Source organism: Salmo trutta, unplaced genomic scaffold, assembly GCF_901001165.1.
Source record: "Salmo trutta unplaced genomic scaffold, fSalTru1.1, whole genome shotgun sequence".
Lineage (NCBI taxonomy): Eukaryota > Metazoa > Chordata > Actinopteri > Salmoniformes > Salmonidae > Salmo > Salmo trutta.
The window spans coordinates 2,678,155-2,701,898 of NW_021823073.1; the positions used below are offsets into that span (position 1 = coordinate 2,678,155).

At 45.9% G+C, this 23,744-nt stretch overlaps 1 protein-coding gene across 1 annotated transcript in view; it reads right to left on the minus strand.

Annotated features, from left to right (window-relative positions):
* Window positions 1-23,744, minus strand: part of LOC115188708 (cilia- and flagella-associated protein 47-like) — an 81,970-nt gene that overhangs the window by 47,819 nt on the left and 10,407 nt on the right. Inside the window, exons 13-36 of the mRNA XM_029747435.1 lie at window positions 22,037-22,229; window positions 21,392-21,488; window positions 21,057-21,276; window positions 20,603-20,847; window positions 18,148-18,278; window positions 17,943-18,065; window positions 17,723-17,854; window positions 15,263-16,180; window positions 14,863-15,080; window positions 13,935-14,307; window positions 9,364-9,532; window positions 8,424-8,509; window positions 7,300-7,516; window positions 6,250-6,338; window positions 5,886-6,081; window positions 5,245-5,467; window positions 4,648-4,926; window positions 3,963-4,063; window positions 3,660-3,815; window positions 3,268-3,470; window positions 3,100-3,176; window positions 2,026-2,247; window positions 1,740-1,923; window positions 1,264-1,474 (exon numbers count right to left, since the gene is read on the minus strand). Coding sequence (XP_029603295.1) covers window positions 1,264-1,474; window positions 1,740-1,923; window positions 2,026-2,247; window positions 3,100-3,176; window positions 3,268-3,470; window positions 3,660-3,815; window positions 3,963-4,063; window positions 4,648-4,926; window positions 5,245-5,467; window positions 5,886-6,081; window positions 6,250-6,338; window positions 7,300-7,516; window positions 8,424-8,509; window positions 9,364-9,532; window positions 13,935-14,307; window positions 14,863-15,080; window positions 15,263-16,180; window positions 17,723-17,854; window positions 17,943-18,065; window positions 18,148-18,278; window positions 20,603-20,847; window positions 21,057-21,276; window positions 21,392-21,488; window positions 22,037-22,229 — 5,063 coding nt within the window. The remainder of the gene's footprint in view (window positions 1-1,263; window positions 1,475-1,739; window positions 1,924-2,025; window positions 2,248-3,099; window positions 3,177-3,267; window positions 3,471-3,659; window positions 3,816-3,962; window positions 4,064-4,647; window positions 4,927-5,244; window positions 5,468-5,885; window positions 6,082-6,249; window positions 6,339-7,299; window positions 7,517-8,423; window positions 8,510-9,363; window positions 9,533-13,934; window positions 14,308-14,862; window positions 15,081-15,262; window positions 16,181-17,722; window positions 17,855-17,942; window positions 18,066-18,147; window positions 18,279-20,602; window positions 20,848-21,056; window positions 21,277-21,391; window positions 21,489-22,036; window positions 22,230-23,744) is intronic.

Here is a 23,744-nt window from a genome sequence, read left to right on the forward strand (position 1 = left end):
CCTCTCTGTCTCTACCTCTCCGTCTCTACCTCTCCGTCTCTACCTCTCCGTCTCTACCTCTCCGTCTCTACCTCTCTGTGGCTCTGGCTCCGTCTCTACCTCTCTGTGGATCTGGCTCTGTCTCTACCTCTCCGTCTCTACCTCTCCGTCTCTACCTCTCTGTGGATCTAGCTCCGTCTCTACCTCTCCGTCTCTACCTCTCCGTCAATCTCTGTCTCTACCTTTCTGTCTCTACCTCTCCGTCTCTACCTCTCCGTCAATCTCTGTCTCTACCTCTACCTCTCTGTCTCTACCTCTCTGTGGATCTGGCTCCGTCTCTACCTCTCCGTCTCTACCTCTCCGTCTCTACCTCTCCGTCAATCTCTACCTCTCCGTCAATCTCTACCTCTACCTCTCCGTCAATCTCTGTCTCTCCCTCTTTGTCAATCTCTCCGTCTCTACCTCTCCGTCAATCTCTGTCTCTACCTCTCTGTCAATCTCTGTCTCTACCGCTCTGTGGATCTGGCTCCGTCTCTACCTCTCCGTCTCTACCTCTCCGTCTCTACCTCTCCGTCAATCTCTACCTCTCCGTCAATCTCTACCTCTACCTCTCCGTCAATCTCTGTCTCTCCCTCTTTGTCAATCTCTCCGTCTCTACCTCTCCGTTTCTACCTCTCTGTCTCTACCTCTGTCAATCTCTCTGTCTCTACCTCTCTGTCAATCTCTGTCTCTACCTCTGTCAATCTCTGTCTCTACCTTTCCGTCTCTACCGCTCTGTCTCTACCTCTCTGTCTCTACCTCTCTGTCTCTACCTCTCTGTCTCTACCTCTCTGTCTCTACCTCTCTGTCTCTACCTCTCTGTCTCTACCTCTCTGTCTCTACCTCTCCGTCTCTACCTCTCCGTCTCTACCTCTCCGTCTCTACCTCTCCGTCTCTACCTCTCCGTCAATCTCTACCTCTACCTCTCCGTCAATCTCTGTCTCTCCCTCTTTGTCAATCTCTCCGTCTCTACCTCTTTGTCAATCTCTCCGTTTCTACCTCTCCGTCTCTACCTCTCCGTCTCTACCTCTCCGTCTCTACCTCTCCGTCTCTACCTCTCCGTCTCTACCTCTCCGTCTCTACCTCTCCGTCTCTACCTCTCCGTCTCTACCTCTCCGTCTCTACCGCTCCGTCTCTACCTCTCCATCTCTACCTCTCAAACTCTTCTTTGTCTCTCTTTCAAACACTCTTCTTTGTCTCTCGTTCGTTCTCTCTCTGTCTCTCCCTCAACACCCCCCCTCCTACCTCTAGATGTGAGTGGGCTCCAGACGGTAGTCCTCATGCTGTGGTAGTGCAGGTTGAGCCAGGTGAGTAGCCTCCTCTCCCAGGTGGAGTAGACGTTAGAGGCCAAGGGCTTTGGGTTGATCCTGGGGACCTGCTGCTCCATGCTGCCACTGTCACAGCTCTGGAGGCCCAGGGACAAGGGACCCTCTGTCACCCGTGGCAGGACTAGCACCTGGGGAGGAGGGGTAGACAGACAGACAGACACAGATACATTCCTCTGACTGCTGATCAGAACACAGAGGGAGAGAGAGAGACAGAGAGAGAGCCCAAGAGAGAGACAGAGATACAGAGAAAGAGACAGAGAGAGAGACTGAGAGAGAGAGAAAGAAAGAGAGAGACAGAGAGAAAGAAAGAGAGAGACAGACAGAGAAAGAGAGAGAAAGAGAGAGAGAGAGACAGACAGATTAGAGAGAGATAGAAAGACTACACTCTCTTGCCTTGTAGGTCTGCAGTAGAACATCCATCCAGGCCCTTTTACTGAGGGATTCAAAGACCTTGCTGCTGTAGTCCAGCCCCCTCTGATCACACTGGGACTGGACCTGTAGAGAGCTCCAGTGGCTGAACTCCTGGGAGTCTAACAGGTACTCAGGTCTGATGTGGGACAGACAGGCTCCCTGCCTCCTGAAGACCACAACACAGTGAGTAGGCTGGTGAGCGTGTGTGCCTGCGTACGCTGGCCGGAGGAGTTGTCCGTGTATGAGTGATTAAGTGTCTGTGTGGTACCTGAGGAAGGCCAGCAGCACTGTGTTCCGGTGGAGCAGCTGCTGCACGCGCTCAGTGAGGTTGCAGGGCAGCGATTGGTTGGTGCTCACACCAGGAAGTGTCTGTCCGCTCAGGTGACGCAGCATGTCGTAGATGGTCCGTGTGTTTTTACCATGGCTCATAAGGTACGAGTTCCTCCACTCACTAGAGCTGGAGTCTACTGTCTGGACCCTACATACCACCCTGGGAGAGATATATAGAGAGGACAGAGGAGAGAGAGAGAGAGGAGATAGAGGGGGGAGGGAGAAAGAGAGAGAGGGGGGAGGGAGGGTGAAAGAGATAGAAAGAGAGAGAGAGGAGAGACTAATAATAACATAATGTAATAAAAACATAAAATAAAAATATGTGTGTCGGATACCAGTCCACCTACCTTCTGAGAGAGTGTGGTAGAGAGATGAGGTTTACCTTCTGAGAGAGTGTGGTAGAGAGATGAGGTTTACCTTCTGAGAGAGTGTGGTAGAGAGATGAGGTTTACCTTCTGAGAGAGTGTGGTAGAGAGATGAGGTTTACCTTCTGAGAGAGCGTGGTAGAGAGATGAGGTTTACCTTCTGAGAGAGTGTGGTAGAGAGATGAGGTTTACCTTCTGAGAGAGTGTGGTAGAGAGATGAGGTTTACCTTCTGAGAGAGCGTGGTAGAGAGATGAGGTTTACCTTCTGAGAGACTGTGGTAGAGAGATGAGGTTTACCTTCTGAGAGAGCGTGGTAGAGAGATGAGGTTTACCTTCTGAGAGAGCGTGGTAGAGAGATGAGGTTTACCTTCTGAGAGACTGTGGTAGAGAGATGAGGTTTACCTTCTGAGAGAGCGTGGTAGAGAGATGAGGTTTACCTTCTGAGAGAGTGTGGTAGAGAGATGAGGTTTACCTTCTGAGAGAGTGTGGTAGAGAGATGAGGTTTACCTTCTGAGAGAGTGTGGTAGAGAGATGAGGTTTACCTTCTGAGAGAACGTGGTAGAGAGATGAGGTTTACCTTCTGAGAGAGAGTGGTAGAGAGGTGAGGTTTACCTTCTGAGAGAGCGTGGTAGAGAGATGAGGTTTACCTTCTGAGAGAACGTGGTAGAGAGATGGGGTTTGGTCCACGGGGCCAGCCAAACTGACTGAACCACTTCTGTACGGCCTGCAATCAATCAACCAATCAACCAATCACATTTAGCTATACAGCCTTTGTTCTATCAGCAGTTGTCCCAGGGTGATTTACCAGTTGTTACCTGCAGGATGCTGTGGTAGTACAACCCCTCCTCTGAGTCCTGCCCTGGAAACACTGGTATACCCTGCTGCTGCCACTGCTGCTGGTCAGTCACAGCATCTGTCTCTCTCTCACCCTCTGTCTCCTTCTGGGGCCAGTCCTCCTTCCCTCTCGGCCCTGGTCCTGGTCCAGCACTCCCAGTCCTACTCCTGCTGTCTCCAGAGTCTGAGGACAGGCCAATATGTTTGATTCAGCTTGGAATGGGCACTTTGGGGTTATTATTTGGGATTGTGGTAGTGGTACCTTGGTACGGGGAAAACCAAGTTAAAACCCACTCCAGTCCTTCAACACACTTCACATATGTATTTGACCAGGTCTGGTGTGTAGCAGTGTAGTTGTAGAGGTGTGTCTCACCAGAGATGGAGTGATTACTGGTGGAGGAGAGGAAAGCGAAGGTGGAGGAGGAGGAAGTGTAGCGAGAGAGAGGGCTGGGGGAGTAGCATGGCTGAAGCACCGCCTTCCCTGTCACCTGAGAGGGCCCTGATTCGCCACTGCAGCCACTCAGACAACCTGAGTGACAGCCACATGGACCAGTTAGGGTGGGGGATGGAAGAACACAGATACTTAGATTAGTAGACAGTCATCCTCAGTATGAGTGTATGAATGCTGTACATTGTGCAGTGTGTTATGGGTACAGAACAGGACAGCAGGACGTACCACTCTTGAGGACTATCTGCTGCTCAGAGCGGTGCAAAGCCAGGTAGGGCCACACTGTCAACAAACTATTATCTGCTGTAGCACAGACCTCCACCCTAAACCTGAAGAGACCGACAGATAGGAGAGGAGAGACAGAGACAGAGACAGACAGATAGGAGAGGAGAGACAGAGACAGACAGATAGGAGAGGAGAGACAGAGACAGAGACCGACAGATAGGAGAGGAGAGACAGAGACAGAGACCGACAGATAGGAGAGGAGAGACAGAGACAGAGACCGACAGATAGGAGAGGAGAGACCGAGACAGACAGATAGGAGAGGAGAGAAATTAATCCATCACTTACAACTCTGGACTAAGACAGGAGAGAGAGAGGAGGAGAGAGAGAGAGAAAATAAGCCATCACTGGATGAAGCTAGAGAGAATTACAAGAGAGAGAGAGAGAGAGAGACAGAGAGAGAGACAGAGAGACAGAGCGAGAGAGACAGAGAGAGAGAGACAGAGAGATAGAGACAGAGAGAGAGACAGAGAGAGACAGAGAGAGAGACAGAGAGAGAGACAGAGAGACAGAGAGAGAGAGACAGAGAGATAGAGACAGAAACTGAGAGAAAGATCTAGAGTGCAAAAGAGAGAGAGATAATGAACAGTATGTGTGGCTGACTGGGACGAGGTTTCCTAAGTATCCGTACCTGTTGTTGAGGTGGTCCAGGAATGTGATGTGTGAGTTGAGGTCCAGGGGCTGATGGGAGCAGAAGGTCACTGTGCAGGTGATGGGGGTCTGGGGCTCTGTGTGGGTCTGGGGATCTGTGTGGGTCTGGGGCTCTGTGTGGGTCTGGGGCTGGGTCTGGGGAGGGACGGTGCCGTTGTGGGGCAGGCTGACTGAGAGGGGCTTCAGCCGACTGCCATCCTTCAGAACCATCTCCTCCACCTCCACACGCAGACAGGAACCACTGGGGTCAGAGGGCAAAGGTCATAGAGGTGAGAATGGGACTGTATTACACTATATGGGATATTAATACATGACTCTAGAATTACTCTAGAACGACTCTATAATGGGACTCTATAATGGGACTCTATTCTGTATTATTACTGTATGAAAATGCAGATCTGTACAAATTGTCTTGTTTATTTGGAGCTGTAATACTGCTGGATCAGGTTAGAAATACACAGGCGACCTATCAGAGCATAGAGATCATTAGGTATTACTGTACTACAGTAAACAGTCAGTTAGTGGGTGGAAGCCCATTATGACAGGCAGGTGGATGGGTGGTACAGACATGGGGTACCCGGTGGGGAGCAGGAAGAGGGTGCTGGTGGAGGGTGTGTCCAGAGGGACAGGGGTGAGGAGGACTCGAGGGGGGAGGAAGGTGATGCTGGGGGGGTGAGGGGTGGCACTGAGAGACAGCACCCTGTAGGGGTGAGGGACTCCCCCCTCCTCCCCCTCTCTCTCCTCCTGCCCCTCCTCAGACAGAAACAGAGGGAGGGACACCTCGATCTGACCTGCTGTCACTAGAAGAAAGAGTGAAGATGCAGAACAAAACACATCAAAAAACATTTACAGAACCAACATTACATCATACAGTACCAGCAGGACTCATCTAAACTTAACACCACTTTTGAGGTCGGAAAACCTGAATCCGAGTGGTGCAGCGGTCTAAGGCAATGCATCTCAGTGCTAGAGGCGTCGCTACAGACCCTGGTTTGATTCCAGGCTGTATCACAACCGGCCGTGATTGGGAGTCCCATAGGGCGGGGCACAATTGTCCCAGTGTCGTCCAGGTTTGGCCGGGGTAGGCCGCCATTGTAAATAAGAATTTGCTCTTAACTGACTTGCCTAGTTAAATAAATAAAAACCGATCAACTTTGGAGTGTTGTTATTGTTATTATATTAAGTGAGCTCTGAGGGTGAGGTGAGAGAGGGGTTAACCTGCTGTGACTCTCGCAGGAGAGAGGGAGACAGCGACAGACACACACTGCAGTGGCTCCAGGGTCCCAGCAGTAGGACAGATAGTGAACAGCCCCTCATTGCTGCTGGTGCTACTGCCCCCTCCTGGTGTTACTGCAGCGCTGCAGTCAGTCCTCCAGCTCAGCCTCTTGTCAGACACGTTCCTCAGCTCTACGGTCTGGAGACAACAGAGGAGAGGAGCTTCCAGCTGGTTGTAGCTCAGCCCAACAACACACAAACTGCCTCTCAGTTGGGAATATCAAGCTCTTTCTCTCTGCCTGCCATGAGAAACATCAGAATCTACCTGCTTTAGTAGTTGGTGGAGTGGTGAGGTGACAGTAGCTACCTGAGTTTGTGAGGTAGTAGTAACTGAGCTAAAGGGCTCCAGATCAAACTGGAGACTTGATGGGGACATCTCCAGCGGGGCTCGCAGGGCTGAGGAACACACAGGGACAGAATATCTTAAGTGCTAAATACACAGCTCCTAAACCACTCTTATCTTCAACCTATTGTCTTATCACAGCTCCTAAACCACTCTTATCTTCAACCTATTGTCTTATCTCAGCTCCTAAACCACTCTTATCTTCAACCTATTGTCTTATCACAGCTCCTAAACCACTCTTATTTTCAACCTATTGTCTTATCTCAGCTCCTAAAGCACTCTTATCTTCAACCTATTGTCTTATCACAGCTCCTAAACCACTCTTATTTTCAACCTATTGTCTTATCTCAGCTCCTAAACCACTCTTATCTTCAACCTATTGTCTTATCACAGCTCCTAAACCACTCTTATCTTCAACCTATTGTCTTATCTCAGCTCCTAAAGCACTCTTATCTTCAACCTATTGTCTTATCTCAGCTCCTAAACCACTCTTATCATAAACCTTTTGTCTTATCTCAGCTCCTAAACCACTCTTATCCTAAACCTATTGTCTTATCTCAGCTCCTAAACCACTCTTATCATAAACCTATTGTCTTATCTCAGCTCCTAAACCACTCTTATCATAAACCTATTGTCTTATCTCAGAGCCTTATGGAATGCTGTCTAGTATACTGCTGGGACAGAAACAACATAGCACATTGTGAGGTCATATGGAGTCTTACCAGTATTGGAAACATCGTTGGGTGTGGATACAGTGGGAACTGGTAGGTCTGAGCAAGTGTGATGTCATTGATGTTTGTGGAAATGTATGTAAATGTTAAGTTGTTTATTGTTTTTGTCTGTTGTTTGTTTACTGTCAAGGAAAAGCAGCAAGAAAAGTTTAAATTTAAAAAGAAAATACATATATATTTTAAGTATACTGCAGGGACAGAACAGCTCAGTCCATCTGTTCAGGCCAATGGTTCAGGCAGGCAACTGACACACTTTCTGACCCCGTATCGCCACTCCTCTAACCTGTGGCCTGCACCCTGCGTGATAGCGTCTCCATGGCGATGGGCAGCGGGCGCGGGGTGACGATGTGTTGGTCCCTGGAAGAGGAGGACTTGGGGACGGAGCTGGGAGGGGCGTGGGAGGAGGAAGAGGAGGAGGGAGGCATGCCCACACCGTTGACCATCACAGGCAGGTTGAAGTCATACGCAGCCACCTGCAGGACAAACACAGGAAATACCGACTGAAAGAGATGGGATGGGGTTTGGGTCAGTTCAGTTTGGTGTAATGGTGAGGTTAGGAGCATGATTATGGTGGGGAGAGATTATCCTTGATGTCTCTGTGTTCAGGGAAAAACATGTCTATTATAAACACAGATGTAGGTGGAGTACTGTGGAAGGTGGTAGATGTGTTGATGATTAATAAACACAGATGTAGGTGGAGTACTGTGGAAGGTGGTAGATGTGTTGATGATTAATAAACACAGATGTAGGTGGAGTACTGTGGAAGGTATTTGATGTGTTGATGATTAATAAACACAGATGTAGGTGGAGTACTGTGGAAGGTAGTAGATGTGTTGATTAATAAACACAGATGTAGGTGGAGTACTGTGGAAGGTGGTAGATGTGTTGATGATTAATAAACACAGATGTAGGTGGAGTACTGTGGAAGGTGGTAGATGTGTTGATGATTAATAAACACAGATGTAGGTGGAGTACTGTGGAAGGTGGTAGATGTGTTGATGATTAATAAACACAGATGTAGGTGGAGTACTGTGGAAGGTGGTAGATGTGTTGATGATTAATAAACACAGATGTAGGGTGGAGTACTGTGGAAGGTGGTAGATGTGTTGATGATTAATAAACACAGATGTAGGTGGAGTACTGTGGAAGGTGGTAGATGTGTTGATGATTAATAAACACAGATGTAGGTGGAGTACTGTGGAAGGTGGTAGATGTGTTGATGATTAATAAACACAGATGTAGGTGGAGTACTGTGGAAGGTGGTAGATGTGTTGATGATTAATAAACACAGATGTAGGTGGAGTACTGTGGAAGGTGGTAGATGTGTTGATGTGTTGATGATTAATAGGTGAACATGAGTATAGATGAGGGATAATGAAAACAGAGGCGGGAGGACAGAGCCCTTACTTGTTTAGGGGAGAACACCAGGCAACACTGGGCAGTCTGCTGCCCCTGTAAATCCATCACAAACACGTCTGGCTCCTGGCTCGTACCTGTAACACACCAACACCTGGCTCTCAATATTAGGCCTCCAGTTTAGTAATCCATACATCTTAATTAAACTAGGCCTCCAGTTTAGTAATCCATACATCTTCATTAAACTAGGCCTCCAGTTTAGTAATCCATACATCTTCATTAAACTAGGCCTCCAGTTTAGTAATCCATACATCTTCATTAAACTAGGCCTCCAGTTTAGTAAACCATACATCTTCATTAAACTAGGCCTCCAGTTTAGTAAACCATACATCTTCATTAAACTAGGCCTCCAGTTTAGTAAACCATACATCTTAATTAAACTAGGCCTCCAGTTTAGTAATCCATACATCTTAATTAAACTAGGCCTCCAGTTTAGTAATCCATACATCTTCATTAAACTAGGCCTCCAGTTTAGTAAACCATACATCTTAATTAAACTAGGCCTCCAGTTTAGTAATCCATACATCTTAATTAAACTAGGCCTCCAGTTTAGTAATCCATACATCTTCATTAAACTAGGCCTCCAGTTTAGTAATCCATACATCTTAATTAAACTAGGCCTCCAGTTTAGTAATCCATACATCTTCATTAAACTAGGCCTCCAGTTTAGTAATCCATACATCTTCATTAAACTAGGCCTCCAGTTTAGTAATCCATACATCTTCATTAAACTAGGCCTCCAGTTTAGTAATCCATACATCTTCATTAAACTAGGCCTCCAGTTTAGTAATCCATACATCTTCATTAAACTAGGCCTCCAGTTTAGTAATCCATACATCTTCATTAAACTAGGCTGACAGTTTATGACTGTCTATCTTCTCAGAGCATTTCAGTCACAGTCAATTAATCTATCAATCAATCAAATATATACCTGCAGAGTGTGGAGGGAAGTGGATGGTGAAGTCAGTGTGTTCTGACAGGTCAAACTGGACCCGGGCCAGGGCAGAGGAACGGTTCCTCAGGGAGAACGGAACGCCACGACTGGAACCAGAATACACCCCGTGGAACAGGAAGGATTTCTGAGAGGAGGAGGAGGATAACTAAGATGGAGAGATGTTTCTGAGAGGAGGAGGAGGATAACTAAGATGGAGAGATGTTTCTGAGAGGAGGAGGAGGATAACTAAGATGGAGAGATGTTTCTGAGAGGAGGAGGAGGATAACTAAGATGGAGAGATGTTTCTGAGAGGAGGAGGAGGATAACTAAGATGGAGAGATGTTTCTGAGAGGAGGAAGAGGATAACTAAGATGGAGAGATGTTTCTGAGAGGAGGAGGAGGATAACTAAGATGGAGAGATGTTTCTGAGAGGAGGAGGAGGATAACTAAGATGGAGAGATGTTTCTGAGAGGAGCAATATTTGAGTCTGAATATTTTACAGACCGTGTTGAATGTTTTGTTTTCTGACTGTGTCAAAAAAAGAGCCTTCAGAAAATGAACAGCTCTGCTCTGCTCTCTGAAAATGAACAGCTCTGCTCTCTGAAAATGAACAGCTCTGCTCTGCTCTCTGAAAATGAACAGCTCTGCTCTCTGAAAATGAACAGCTCTGCTCTGCTCTCTGAAAATGAACAGCTCTGCTCTGCTCTCTGAAAATGAACAGCTCTGCTCTGCTCTCTGAAAATGAACAGCTCTGCTCTGCTCTCTGAAAATGAACAGCTCTGCTCTGCTCTCTGAAAATGAACAGCTCTGCTCTGCTCTCTGAAAATGAACAGCTCTGCTCTGCTCTCTGAAAATGAACAGCTCTGCTCTGCTCTCTGAAAATGAACAGCTCTGCTCTGCTCTCTGAAAATGAACAGCTCTGCTCTGCTCTCTGAAAATGAACAGCTCTGCTCTGCTCTCTGAAAATGAACAGCTCTGCTCTGCTCTCTGAAAATGAACAGCTCTGCTCTGCTCTCTGAAAATGAACAGCTCTGCTCTGCTCTCTGAAAATGAACAGCTCTGCTCTGCTCTCTGAAAATGAACAGCTCTGCTCTGCTCTCTGAAAATGAACAGCTCTGCTCTGCTCTTTGAAAATGAACAACTCTGTTCTGCTCTCTGAAAATGAACAGCTCTGCTCTGCTCTCTGAAAATGAACAACTCTGCTCTGCTCTCTGAAAATGAACAGCTCTGCTCTGCTCTCTGAAAATGAACAGCTCTGCTCTGCTCTCTGAAAATGAACAGCTCTGCTCTGCTCTCTGAAAATGAACAGCTCTGCTCTGCTCTCTGAAAATGAACAGCTCTGCTCTGCTCTCTGAAAATGAACAGCTCTGCTCTGCTCTCTGAAAATGAACAGCTCTGCTCTGCTCTCTGAAAATAAACAGCTCTGCTCTGCTCTCTGAAAATGAACAGCTCTGTTCTGCTCTCTGAAAATGAACAGCTCTGCTCTGCTCTCTGAAAATGAACAACTCTGCTCTGCTCTCTGAAAATGAACAGCTCTGCTCTGCTCTCTGAAAATGAACAGCTCTGCTCTGCTCTCTGAAAATGAACAGCTCTGCTCTGCTCTTTGAAAATGAACAACTCTGTTCTGCTCTCTGAAAATGAACAGCTCTGCTCTGCTCTCTGAAAATGAACAGCTCAGCTCTGCTCTTTGAAAATGAACAACTCTGTTCTGCTCTCTGAAAATGAACAGCTCTGCTCTCTGAAAATGAACAGCTCTGCTCTGCTCTCTGAAAATGAACAGCTCAGCTCTGCTCTTTGAAAATGAACAGCTCTGCTCTGCTCTTTGAAAATGAACAACTCTGTTCTGCTCTCTGAAAATGAACAGCTCTGCTCTGCTCTCTGAAAATGAACAGCTCAGCTCTGCTCTCTGAAAATGAACAACTCTGTTCTGCTCTCTGAAAATGAACAGCTCTGCTCTCTGAAAATGAACAGCTCTGCTCTGCTCTCTGAAAATGAACAGGTCAGCTCTGCTCTTTGAAAATGAACAGCTCTGCTCTGCTCTCTGAAAATGAACAGCTCTGCTCTGCTCTCTGAAAATGAACAGCTCTGCTCTGCTCTCTGAAAATGAACAGCTCTGCTCTGCTCTCTGAAAATGAACAGCTCTGCTCTGCTCTCTGAAAATGAACAACTCTGCTCTGCTCTCTGAAAATGAACAGCTCTGCTCTGCTCTCTGAAAATGAACAGCTCTGCTCTGCTCTCTGAAAATGAACAGCTCTGCTCTGCTCTCTGAAAATGAACAGCTCTGCTCTGCTCTCTGAAAATGAAAGAATGAAAAGGGAGAATCCAGTTAAAGGAGAGGGAGGATCCAGTTAAAGGAGAGGGAGGATCCAGTTAAAGGAGAGGGAGGATCCAGTTAAAGGAGAGGGAGGATCCAGTTAAAGGTGAGGGAGGATCCAGTTAAAGGAGAGGGAGAATCCAGTTAAAGGTGAGGGAGGATCCAGTTAAAGGAGAGGGAGGATCCAGTTAAAGGAGAGGGAGGATCCAGTTAAAGGAGAGGGAGGATCCAGTTAAAGGAGAGGGAGGATCCAGTTAAAGGTGAGGGAGGATCCAGTTAAAGGAGAGGCAGAATCCAGTTAAAGGTGAGGGAGGATCCAGTTAAAGGAGAGGGAGGATCCAGTTAAAGGAGAGGGAGGATCCAGTTGGATCCAGCTGTAAGCGTGGCCAGCCCTCTTCAAAGCCTGTGTGGCCCAGCAGCTCATTCTACAGAGCCCAGCTACGGGCTGAGACAGACACTCCAAAGGAAAACATGTCAATTCTGTTTGTTTTTTTAAACAACTCCCTATTTCAAAAAGGAAAAAGGACTACTCACACACAAAAAGTTGTCTATTTTTGTGTGTGAACCACCTGCTCATTTCAAGGCAGTGAACACCACCACATTCATCTTGTTCGGTTGGAAAAAGGGTTTCCATTCATTTCAAAACAGGAAGCAGCAGACTTTGTTGTTATGATGAATTGGTATGGATTGTTTGTTTTCCACACTCAGCAGAAAAGGACTAGAGACTGCTGTAGTGTGCTCCTGACAGGGCATATTCAGGACATGCTGTTATGCTCTGCTGTTCTATGTGTTTCGTACACACACACACACACACACACACACACACACACACACACACACACACACACACACACACACACACACACACACACACACACACAAGAAAAGTTATGTGAACCCTTTGGAATTATCTGGATTTCTGCATAAATTAGTCATAAAATTTGATCTGATCTTCATCTAAGTCACAACAATAGATGAACATAGTGTGCTTAAACTAATAACACACCAATTATTGTATTTTTCTTGTATATATTGAATACATAATTTAAACATTCACAGTGTAGGTTGGAAAAAGTATGTGAATCCCTAGGTTAATGACTTCTCCAAAAGCTAATTGGAGTCAGGAGTCAGATAACCTGGAGTCCAATCAATGAGACCAGATTGGAGATGTTGGTTAGAGCTGCCCTGTCCTATAATAAACACTCACAAAATGTGAGATTGCTATTCACAAGAAGCATTGCCTGATGTGAACCATGTCTCGAACAAGAGAGATCTCAGAAGACCTAATTGTTGACTTGCATAAAGCTGGAAAGGGTTACAAAAGTATCTCTAAAAGCCTTGATGTTCATCAGTCCACGGTAAGACAAATTGTCTATAAATGGAGAAAGTTCAGCACTGTTCCTACTCTCCCTAGGAGTGGCTGTCCTGCAAAGATGACTGCAAGAGCACAGAGCAGAATGCTCAATGAGGTTAAGAAGAATCGAGAGTGTCAGCTAAAGACTTACAGAAATCTCTGGAACATGCTAACATCTCTGTTGACGAGTCTACGATAGGTAAAACACTAAACAACAATGGTGTTCATGGGAGGACACCACGGAAGAAGCCACTGCTGTCCAAAAAAAACCATTGCTGCACATCTGAAGTTTACAAAAGAGCACTTGGATGTTCCACAGCGCTACTGGAAAAATATTCTGTGGACAGATGAAACTACAGTTGAGTTGTTTGGAAGGAAAACACAACACTATGTGTGGAGAAAAAAAGGCACGTTGTTTGTGTGTTATTAGTTTAAGCAGACTGTGTTTGTCTATTGTTGTGACTTAGATGAAGATCAGATCAAATTTTATGACTAATTTATGTAGAAATCCAGATAATTCCAAAGGGTTCACATACTTTTTCTTGCCACTGTACATACACACACACACACACACACATACATGCACACACATTCACACATACATACACACACTCACACATTCACACATACATACATACACACACATACATGCACCACAGGAGGTTGGTGACACCTTAATAGGGGAGGATGGGCTCGTGGTAATGTCTGGAGCGGAATCAGTGGAATGGTATCAAATACATCAACACATGGTTTCCATGGTTTCCATTCGCTTCGTTCCAGCCATTATTATGAGCCGTCCGCCCCTCAGCCTCCACTGGTATGCACACATGTCCACATTCACACACACATATGAATTTACCACATTGATGTTTACCAGGGGGGGTAAACATATGAACTCACCACGTTGATGTCCACCAGGGGGGGGTCGACATATGAACTCACCACGTTGATGTCCACCAGGGGGTGCTCCACATATGAACTCACCACGTTGATGTCCACCAGGGGGTGCTCCACATATGAACTCACCACGTTGATGTCCACCAGGGGGTGCTCCACATATGAACTCACCACGTTGATGTCCACCAGGGGGTGCTCCACATATGAACTCACCACGTTGATGTCCACCAGGGGGTGCTCCACATATGAACTCACCACGTTGATGTCCACCAGGGGGTGCTCCACATATGAACTCACCACGTTTATGTCCAACAGGGGGTGCTCCACATATGAACTCACCATGTTGATGTCCACCAGGGGGTGCTCCACATATGAACTCACCACGTTGATGTTTACCAGGGGGGTCAACATATGAACTCACCACGTTGGTGTTTACCAGGGGGGGTCAACATATGAACTCACCACGTTGATGTCCACCAGGGGGGGTCAACATATGAACTCACCACGTTGATGTCCACCAGGGGGGGTCGACATATGAACTCCCCACGTTGATGTTTACCAAGGGGGGTCGACATATGAACTCACCACGTTGATGTTTACCAGGGGGGGTCGACATATGAACTCACCACGTTGATGTCCGCCAGGGGGGGGTCAACATATGAACTCACCACGTTGATGTTTACCAGGGGGGGGTCGACATATGAACTCACAGCGTTGATGTTTACCAGGGGGGGTCGACATATGAACTCACCACGTTGATGTTTACCGGGGGGGGGGTCGACATATGAACTCACCACGTTGATGTTTACCGCGGGGGGTCGACATATGAACTCACCACGTTGATGTTTACCGGGGGGGTCGACATATGAACTCACAGCGTTGATGTTTACCAGGGGGGGTTGACATATGAACTCACCACGTTGATGTTTACCAGGGGTGCTCCACATATGAACTCACCACGTTGATGTCCACCAGGGGGTGCTCCACATATGAACTCACCACGTTGATGTCCACCAGGGGGTGCTCCACATATGAACTCACCACGTTGATGTCCACCAGGGGGTACTCCACATATGAACTCACCACGTTGATGTCCACCAGGGGGTACTCCACATATGAACTCACCATGTTGATGTCCACCAGGGGGTGCTCCACATATGAACTCACCACGTTGATGTTTACCAGGGGGGGTCAACATATGAACTCACCACGTTGATGTCCACCAGGGGGGGTCGACATATGAACTCACAGCATTGATGTTTACCAGGGGGGGTCAACATATGAACTCACCACGTTGATGTTTACCAGGGGGGGTCGACATATGAACTCACCACGTTTATGTCCACCAGGGGGTGCTCCACATATGAACTCACCACGTTGATGTCCACCAGGGGGTGCTCCACATACGAACTCACCACGTTTATGTCCACCAGGGGGTGCTCCACATATGAACTCACCACGTTTATGTCCACCAGGGGGTGCTCCACATACGAACTCACCACGTTGATGTCCACCAGGGGGTGCTCCACATATGAACTCACCACGTTTATGTCCACCAGGGGGTGCTCCACATACGAACTCACCACGTTGATGTCCACCAGGGGGTGCTCCACATACAAACTCCCCACGTTTATGTCCACCAGGGGGTGCTCCACATATGAACTCACCACGTTTATGTCCACCAGGGGGTGCTCCACATACGAACTCACCACGTTGATGTCCACCAGGGGGTGCTCCACATATGAACTCACCACGTTGATGTCCACCAGGGGGTGCTCCACATATGAACTCACCACGTTGATGTCCACCAGGGGGTGCTCCACATATGAACTCACCACGTTGATGTCCACCAGGGGGTGCTCCACATATGAACTCACCACGTTTATGTCCACCAGGGGGTGCTCCACATATGAACTCACCACGTTGATGTCCACCAGGGGGTGCTCCACGTATGAACTCACCACGTTTATGTCCACCAGGGGGTGCTCCACATATGAACTCACCACGTTGATGTCCACCAGGGGGTGCTCCACATATGAACTCACCACGTTTATGTCCACCAGGGGGTACTCCACATATGAACTCACCACGTTGATGTCCACCAGGGGGTACTCCACATATGAACTCACCACGTTGATGTCCACCAGGGGGTACTCCACATATGAACTCACCACGTTGATGTCCACCAGTGGGGGCTCGACCGACCCGCCCACTCTCAGCTCCAGAGATTTCATGTTCCTTAGAACTATCTGCAACACACACACCTCGTTAGACAAGCTCATCCATCATGACTATCTAGGTTTCTGAAATAATGACAGGTAAGACTAGAGGTTATTTAGGTTTCTGAAATAATGACAGGTAAGACTAGAGGTTATTTAGGTTTCTGAAATAATGACAGGTAAGACTAGAGGTTATTTAGGTTTCTGAAATAATGACAGGTAAGACTAGAGGTTATTTAGGTTTCTGAAATAATGACAGGTAAGACTAGACGTTATTTAGGTTTCTGAAATAATGACAGGTAAGACTAGAGGTTATTTAGGTTTCTGAAATAATGACAGGTAAGACTAGAGGTTATTTGGGTTTCTGAAATAATGACAGGTAAGACTAGAAGCTATTTAGGTTTCTGAAATAATGACAGGTAAGACTAGAGGTTATTTGACATACAGATACAGATCTTAAAACACTGAAGCTAATCTACTGTAGGTCTATGTGTTTGTAGAGGCTGTATGATGTGTTGTGTGTTTGTAGAGGCTGTATGATGTGGTGTGTGTTTGTAGAGGCTGTATGATGTGTTGTGTGTTTGTAGAGGCTGTATGATGTGTTGTGTGTTTGTAGAGGCTGTATGATGTGTTGTGTGTTTGTAGAGGCTGTATGATGTGTTGTGTGTTTGAGGCTGTATGATGTGTTGTGTGTTTGTAGAGGCTGTATGATGTGTTGTGTGTTTGTAGAGGCTGTATGATGTGTTGTGTGTTTGTAGAGGCTGTATGATGTGTTGTGTGTTTGTAGAGGCTGTATGATGTGTTGTGTGTTTGTAGAGGCTGTATGATGTGTTGTGTGTTTGTAGAGGCTGTATGATGTGGTGTGTGTTTGTAGAGGCTGTATGATGTGTTGTGTGTTTGTAGAGGCTGTATGATGTGTTGTGTGTTTGTAAAGGCTGTATGATGTGTTGTGTGTTTGTAGAGGCTGTATGATGTGTTGTGTGTTTGTAGAGGCTGTATGATGTGTTGTGTGTTTGTAGAGACGGTATGATGTGTTGTGTGTTTGTAGAGGCTGTATGATGTGTTGTGTGTTTGTAGAGGCTGTATGATGTGTTGTGTGTTTGTAGAGGCTGTATGATGTGTTGTGTGTTTGAGGCTGTATGATGTGTTGTGTGTTTGTAGAGGCTGTATGATGTGTTGTGTGTTTGTAGAGGCTGCCTGATGTGCTGTGTGTTTGTAGAGGCTGTATGATGTGTTGTGTGTTTGTAGAGGCTGTATGATGTGCTGTGTGTTTGTAGAGGCTGTATGATGTGTTGTGTGTTTGTAGAGGCTGTATGATGTGGTGTGTGTTTGTAGAGGCTGTATGATGTGTTGTGTGTTTGTAGAGGATGTATGATGTGTTGTGTGTTTGTAGAGGCTGTATGATGTGCTGTGTGTTTGTAGAGGCTGTATGATGTGTTGTGTGTTTGTAGAGGCTGTATGATGTGGTGTGTTTGTAGAGGCTGTATGATGTGTTGTGTGTTTGTAGAGGCTGTATGATGTGTTGTGTGTTTGTACAGACTTTATGATATGTTGTGTGTCTGTTTCCTTCACCTCCACTCTGGTGTCAAACTTCATGACAGCTCCGGGGTTGAGGTGCACCTGGACCTCTGCCTGCCCCCCCACAGGAACCACACCCTCGGTGGGGGTCACCACCATGCCAGGCAGGGGGTACACGTCCAACACCTAATACCCACACACACACACACACTAAGCCTCTATAAAACACACACACAAGTATAAATGGTACAGAGACCCGGCGTGGAGTGTGTACCTGGAAGTAGGCATGGTTGTGTCCTGTGTTGTGTAGCATTGCGGTCCTGACGGAGGGGAAGATGAGAGGTACTGATCCAAACACCAGATGTTTCTCAGCCAGCTGCACACTGGATGAACCAAGCTGGAGGGAGGGGAATGGGATCTCTCTCTACATTAGCAATCACAGGAACCTCAACTACAGAAACACACAGACACACACACACCTTGGCAACACATCGTAGCTGTGCGGTGTTTCCCTGGTGAACACACAGGTCAAACTGTCCCTCCAGAGGAGAGCAGAAAGAGGGATGCCACATCACCTCACAGTCTAACTCCCTGTACGCCTCCACAGTACCTGGCAGAGAGAAGAGGAGGGAGAGAGAGAGAGAGAAAGAGAGAGAGAGGGAGGGAGGGAGGGAGAGAAAGGGAGGGAGAGAGAGAGAGGGTGGGAAGGAGAGAAAGGGAGGGAGAGAGAGAGTTGGAGGGAGATGGAGATAGAGAGGGAGGGTGAGAGGGAGAGAAAGGGAGGGAGAGAGAGAGTTGGAGGGAGATGGAGATAGAGAGGGAGGGTGAGAGGGAGAGAAAGGGAGGGAGAGAGAGAGTTGGAGGGATAGACAGATAGAGAGAGATTTTAGAGACACGTACATCCCCACACAGTACATATAGAAGACTAGACTACAGTACAAATAGAAGACTAGACTACAGTACATATAGAAGACTAGACTACAGTACATCACCATAAAGAACATATAGAAAACTAGACTACAGTACATATAGAAGACTAGACTACAGTACATCACCATAAAGAACATATAGAAAACTAGACTTCAGTACAAATAGAAGGTTAGACTGCAGTACATATAGAAGACTAGACTACATTACATCACCATACAGTACATATAGAAGACTAGACTACAGTACATCACCATACAGTACATATAGAAGACTAGACTACAGTACATATAGAAGACTAGACTACAGAACATATAGAAGACTAGACTACAGTACATATAGAAAACTAGACTACAGTACATATAGAAGACTAGACTACAGTACATCACCATAAAGAACATATAGAATACTAGACTACAGTACATATAGAAGACTAGACTACAGTACATCACCATAAAGAAAATATAGAAGACTAGACTACAGAACATATAGAAGACTAGACTACAGTACATCACCATAAAGAAAATATAGAAGACTAGACTACAGAACATATAGAAGACTAGACTACAGTACATATAGAAGACTAGACTACAGTACATCACCATACAGTACATATAGAAGGCTAGACTACAGTACATATAGAAGACTAGACTACAGTACATATAGAAGACTAGACTACAGTACATATAGAAGACTAGACTACAGTACATCACCATAAAGAACATATAGAAGACTAGACTACAGTACATCACCATACAGTACATATAGAATACTAGACTACAGTACATCACCATAAAGAAAATATAGAAGACTAGACTACAGTACATATAGAAGACTAGACTACAGTACATCACCATACAGTACATATAGAAGACTAGACTACAGTACATATAGAAGACTAGACTACAGTACATCACCATAAAGAAAATATAGAAGACTAGACTACAGAACATATAGAAGACTAGACTACAGTACATATAGAAGGCTAGACTGCAGTACATATAGAAGACTAGACTACAGTACATATAGAAGACTAGACTACAGTACATATAGAAGACTAGACTACAGTACATCACCATACAGAACATATAGAAGACTAGACTACAGTACATATAGAAGACTAGACTACAGTACATATAGAATACTAGACTACAGAACATATAGAATACTAGACTACAGAACATATAGAATACTAGACTACAGTACATATAGAAGACTAGACTACAGTACATCACCATAAAGAACATATAGAAGACTAGACTACAGTACATATAGAAGACTAGACTACAGTACATATAGAAGACTAGACTACAGTACATCACCATAAAGAACATATAGAAGACTAGACTACAGTACATCACCATGCAGTACATATAGAAGACTAGACTACAGTACATCACCATGCAGTACATTTAGAAGACAAGACTACAGTACATATAGAAGACTAGACTACAGTACATCACCATGCAGTACATATAGAAGACTAGATTACAGTACATATAGAACACTAGACTACAGTACATCACCATAAAGAACATATAGAAGACTAGACTACAGTACATCACCATGCAGTACATATAGAAGACTAGACTACAGTACATATAGAAGACTAGACTACAGTACATCACCATGCAGTACATATAGAAGACTAGACTACAGTACATCACCATACAGTACATATAGAAGACTAGACTACAGTACATCACCATACAGAACATATAGAAGACTAGACTACAGTACATATAGAAGACTAGACTACAGTACATATAGAAGACTGGACTACAGTACATCACCATACAGTACATATAGAAGACTAGACTACAGAACATATAGAAGACTAGACTACAGTACATATAGAAGACTAGACTACAGTACATATAGAAGACTAGACTACAGTACATATAGAAGACTAGACTACAGTACAAATAGAAGACTAGACTACAGTACATATAGAAGACTAGACTACAGTAGTGTGTAGTTTTGATAAGGCCCAGAGCAGCAGCCTACCTGTGGCTGGGCGTATGGAGAAGGCCATGCCCGTCTCTGTGATGACGGGCCTCCAGGTGAAGTCAGCCGGGTGGTTCCTGGGGTTGACCAGGGTCACAGTACCCCTGTAGCCCGACTGGGCCAGGTAGCTGGGGGATGGGGACAGGACCACCTGGCTCTGGGACAGCTGGAGGACCACAGGGACCAGCTGGGACTGAACCAGGACATGGCTCCGGTGATGACTATTCACCGTGTAAGAGATTGACCTGGGAGAGGGAGATGGAATATTCCAGTCAATTGTCAGCCAGTCAGTCACTCAGTTAATCAATCAATAAGAATTGGGCTCGATTTGGTTTGTCAATGATCAATTTAGGAAACTTTATATATAAAGAGAGAGAGAGAAAGAGCGAGAGAGAGAGAGAGAGAGAGAGCGCGAGACAGAGACAGACAACCAGCCACACACACAGTGACTAACTTGTGGAACTTTCCCAGCTTGGTGCTCTCTAAGACGAGGGGCAGGGTGGCTCTGGAGAGGGGGGGCAGGACGTGGGACAGGGGGCTGGAGCGCTGCAGCTCAGGACAGCAGTCTAACTCCAGCTGCACCCACACATACACCTGCAGGTTGTTCACCAGGTCCAGGTTCCTCACACACACTGAGGCCACACACACCTCACCAAAATCTATTGAGGACGGGCCTGGAGGGGGAGGAGGGGAAACCAAACTCTGATTCACATCTTTAAAATGCTCATTTTGTGAATATTCTCTTCATCAGCCATGGTAGGGACAACAATGACTGCATGCGCTTCTCACCTATGACTACTTGGTGGAGCTGCTGAACTGTTAGGGTGCGGCTGCAGTCTGCCACTTCCTGGTTGGTGGAGGGTAGTGCATTGATGCCCTCTGTCACCTGGACAACAGAGGGTCAAAGTGTCAGAGGAATTCCATACAGTCAGTCAGGAAACACCAGATATAGAATGATAAAGACAGAGGAATTCCATACAGTCAGGCAGGAAACACCAGATATAGAATGATAGAGACAGAGGAATTCCATACAGTCAGGCAGGAAACACCAGATATAGAATGATAAAGACAGAGGAATTCCATACAGTCAGGCAGGAAACACCAGATATAGAATGATAGAGACAGAGGAATTCCATACAGTCAGGCAGGAAACACCAGATATAGAATGATAAAGACAGAGGAATTCCATGCAGTCAGGCAGGAAACACCAGATATAGAATGATAAAGACAGAGGAATTCCATGCAGTCAGGCAGGAAACACCAGATATAGAATGATAAAGACAGAGGAATTCCATACAGTCAGGCAGGAAACACCAGATATAGAATGATAAAGTGGGGGGATTGCATAGGCTAAAACAGGTAACTGTAGACTTTAGAGGACCCATGCAAAATGGTTTACCAGAGACTTTAAACACCCTGCTTTACCTGCCATACCTGTCTGAATCTGGACCTGGTCTCCATGGCAGTCAGCATACAGGTGGTCAATAGCTGATTATGTCCCTGGTCGATGCTCCGCCCCTCCTGGCTGTGATTGGACTCCAGGTCCCTCAGAGAGAGCTGGGGGGTGAGGAGTCCTGCGGCAGGCCGGAGCCCAATGTCTATGTCGTCCTCCACCTCGCCATGCAGCCTGAGCATACATGGAAAACATCGTCAGATACCGCCTTGTTGTCAGCCTACAGCACATATTGAGGGGATTTGATTAAGCTGGCCAGGTTGCACTGGGGTATGGCCCGTCACGTGACTGGGCGAAGCGGGTGAGGGAGGCGCGCTCTGCTCAAATGGAACAGTAATCTGCATCGCCCGGTCAAATTATCAACAAGTCAGCATGATGCATCGTTAAGAAACATCTATTTTTCAGCAAATACAGTATATGTTTGAACTTTCAAACTAGTTTTCATTGGGAAGGCAGATAAATCCTTTTTATCAAAAGAGAAGAGTAGAGTGCCAGATTAATCAGGTCCCCTCATAGGTAGACTTTTTAGAAGGGGAGTGGCTAGGACCGAGCTTTGGAAAGGGGGGAGGGATGGATTTGTCAGTTTCAGTTTACAGTTTCGTTCTTGCTTAAAATGTTGAACCCACTAAGCATTTACCGTCAGGCGACGTCTTTTGGACTTTAGATTTTTTGGTACGGCTGTCTTTTTCAGGTATTTTTTGTGGTGCGGTCTGGACCGGCCTTGATTTCAACATCCCACTGATTTAGATTTTTGATCCGGTCTGGACAAAATTTGAACCATTCCAGAGACATCTATATTTGGTTCAGATTTGGTCCAGTCCAGCCTTGATTTGACCCCAAAAAACAAGTCTATGACTGATTCAGATTTGGTCCAGTCCAGACTGGATCAAATCTGAACCAATCATAGATATTGGACATCACAGTATTCTATTTATTTTAACCTTTATTTAACTAGGCAAGTCAGTTAAGAACAAATTCTTATTTACAATGACGGCCTACCCCGGCCAAACCTAAACGCAAACGACTCTGGGCCAACTGTGCGCCGCCCTATGGGACTCCCAATCACGACCGGTTGTGATACAGCCTGAAATTGAACCAGGGTCTGTAGTGACGCCTCTAACTCTGAGATGCAGTGCCTTAGACCCCTGCACCACTCAGGAGCACAGTACAGTACAGTACAGTAAAGTAGAGCACAGTACAGTACAGTAGAGCACAGTACAGTACAGTACAGTAAAGTAGAGCACAGTACAGTACAGTAGAGCACAATACAGTACAGTACATGTACTCTATTCTACTCAACTAAACTGTACTCTATAGTACTTTACTGAGTAAAACTCAACAGTCTTGTACCGTACCATACCATACTCTACTGTACTGTACTGTACTGTAATGTGATTTTCAAACGTGTGAAACAGCCTAGACGTCTATGATTCGTTCAGATTTGGTTCTGGTCCGCACTGAGCAAATTTGTACTTGTTTGGGGGGCGGATCTCATTCGAATAATACCCAGCATGATTTGCAAGTGTTTGCTTTCAACATTTACATTTTGGTCATTCAGCAGACGCTCTTACCCAGAGCGACTGGCAGTCAGTGCATTCAATTAAGGTAGATAAAGAACAACATATCACAGTCATAGCAGGAAAATTAAAAAAAAAATGTGTAACCGTTACTGAGAATGTTATTGTAGTT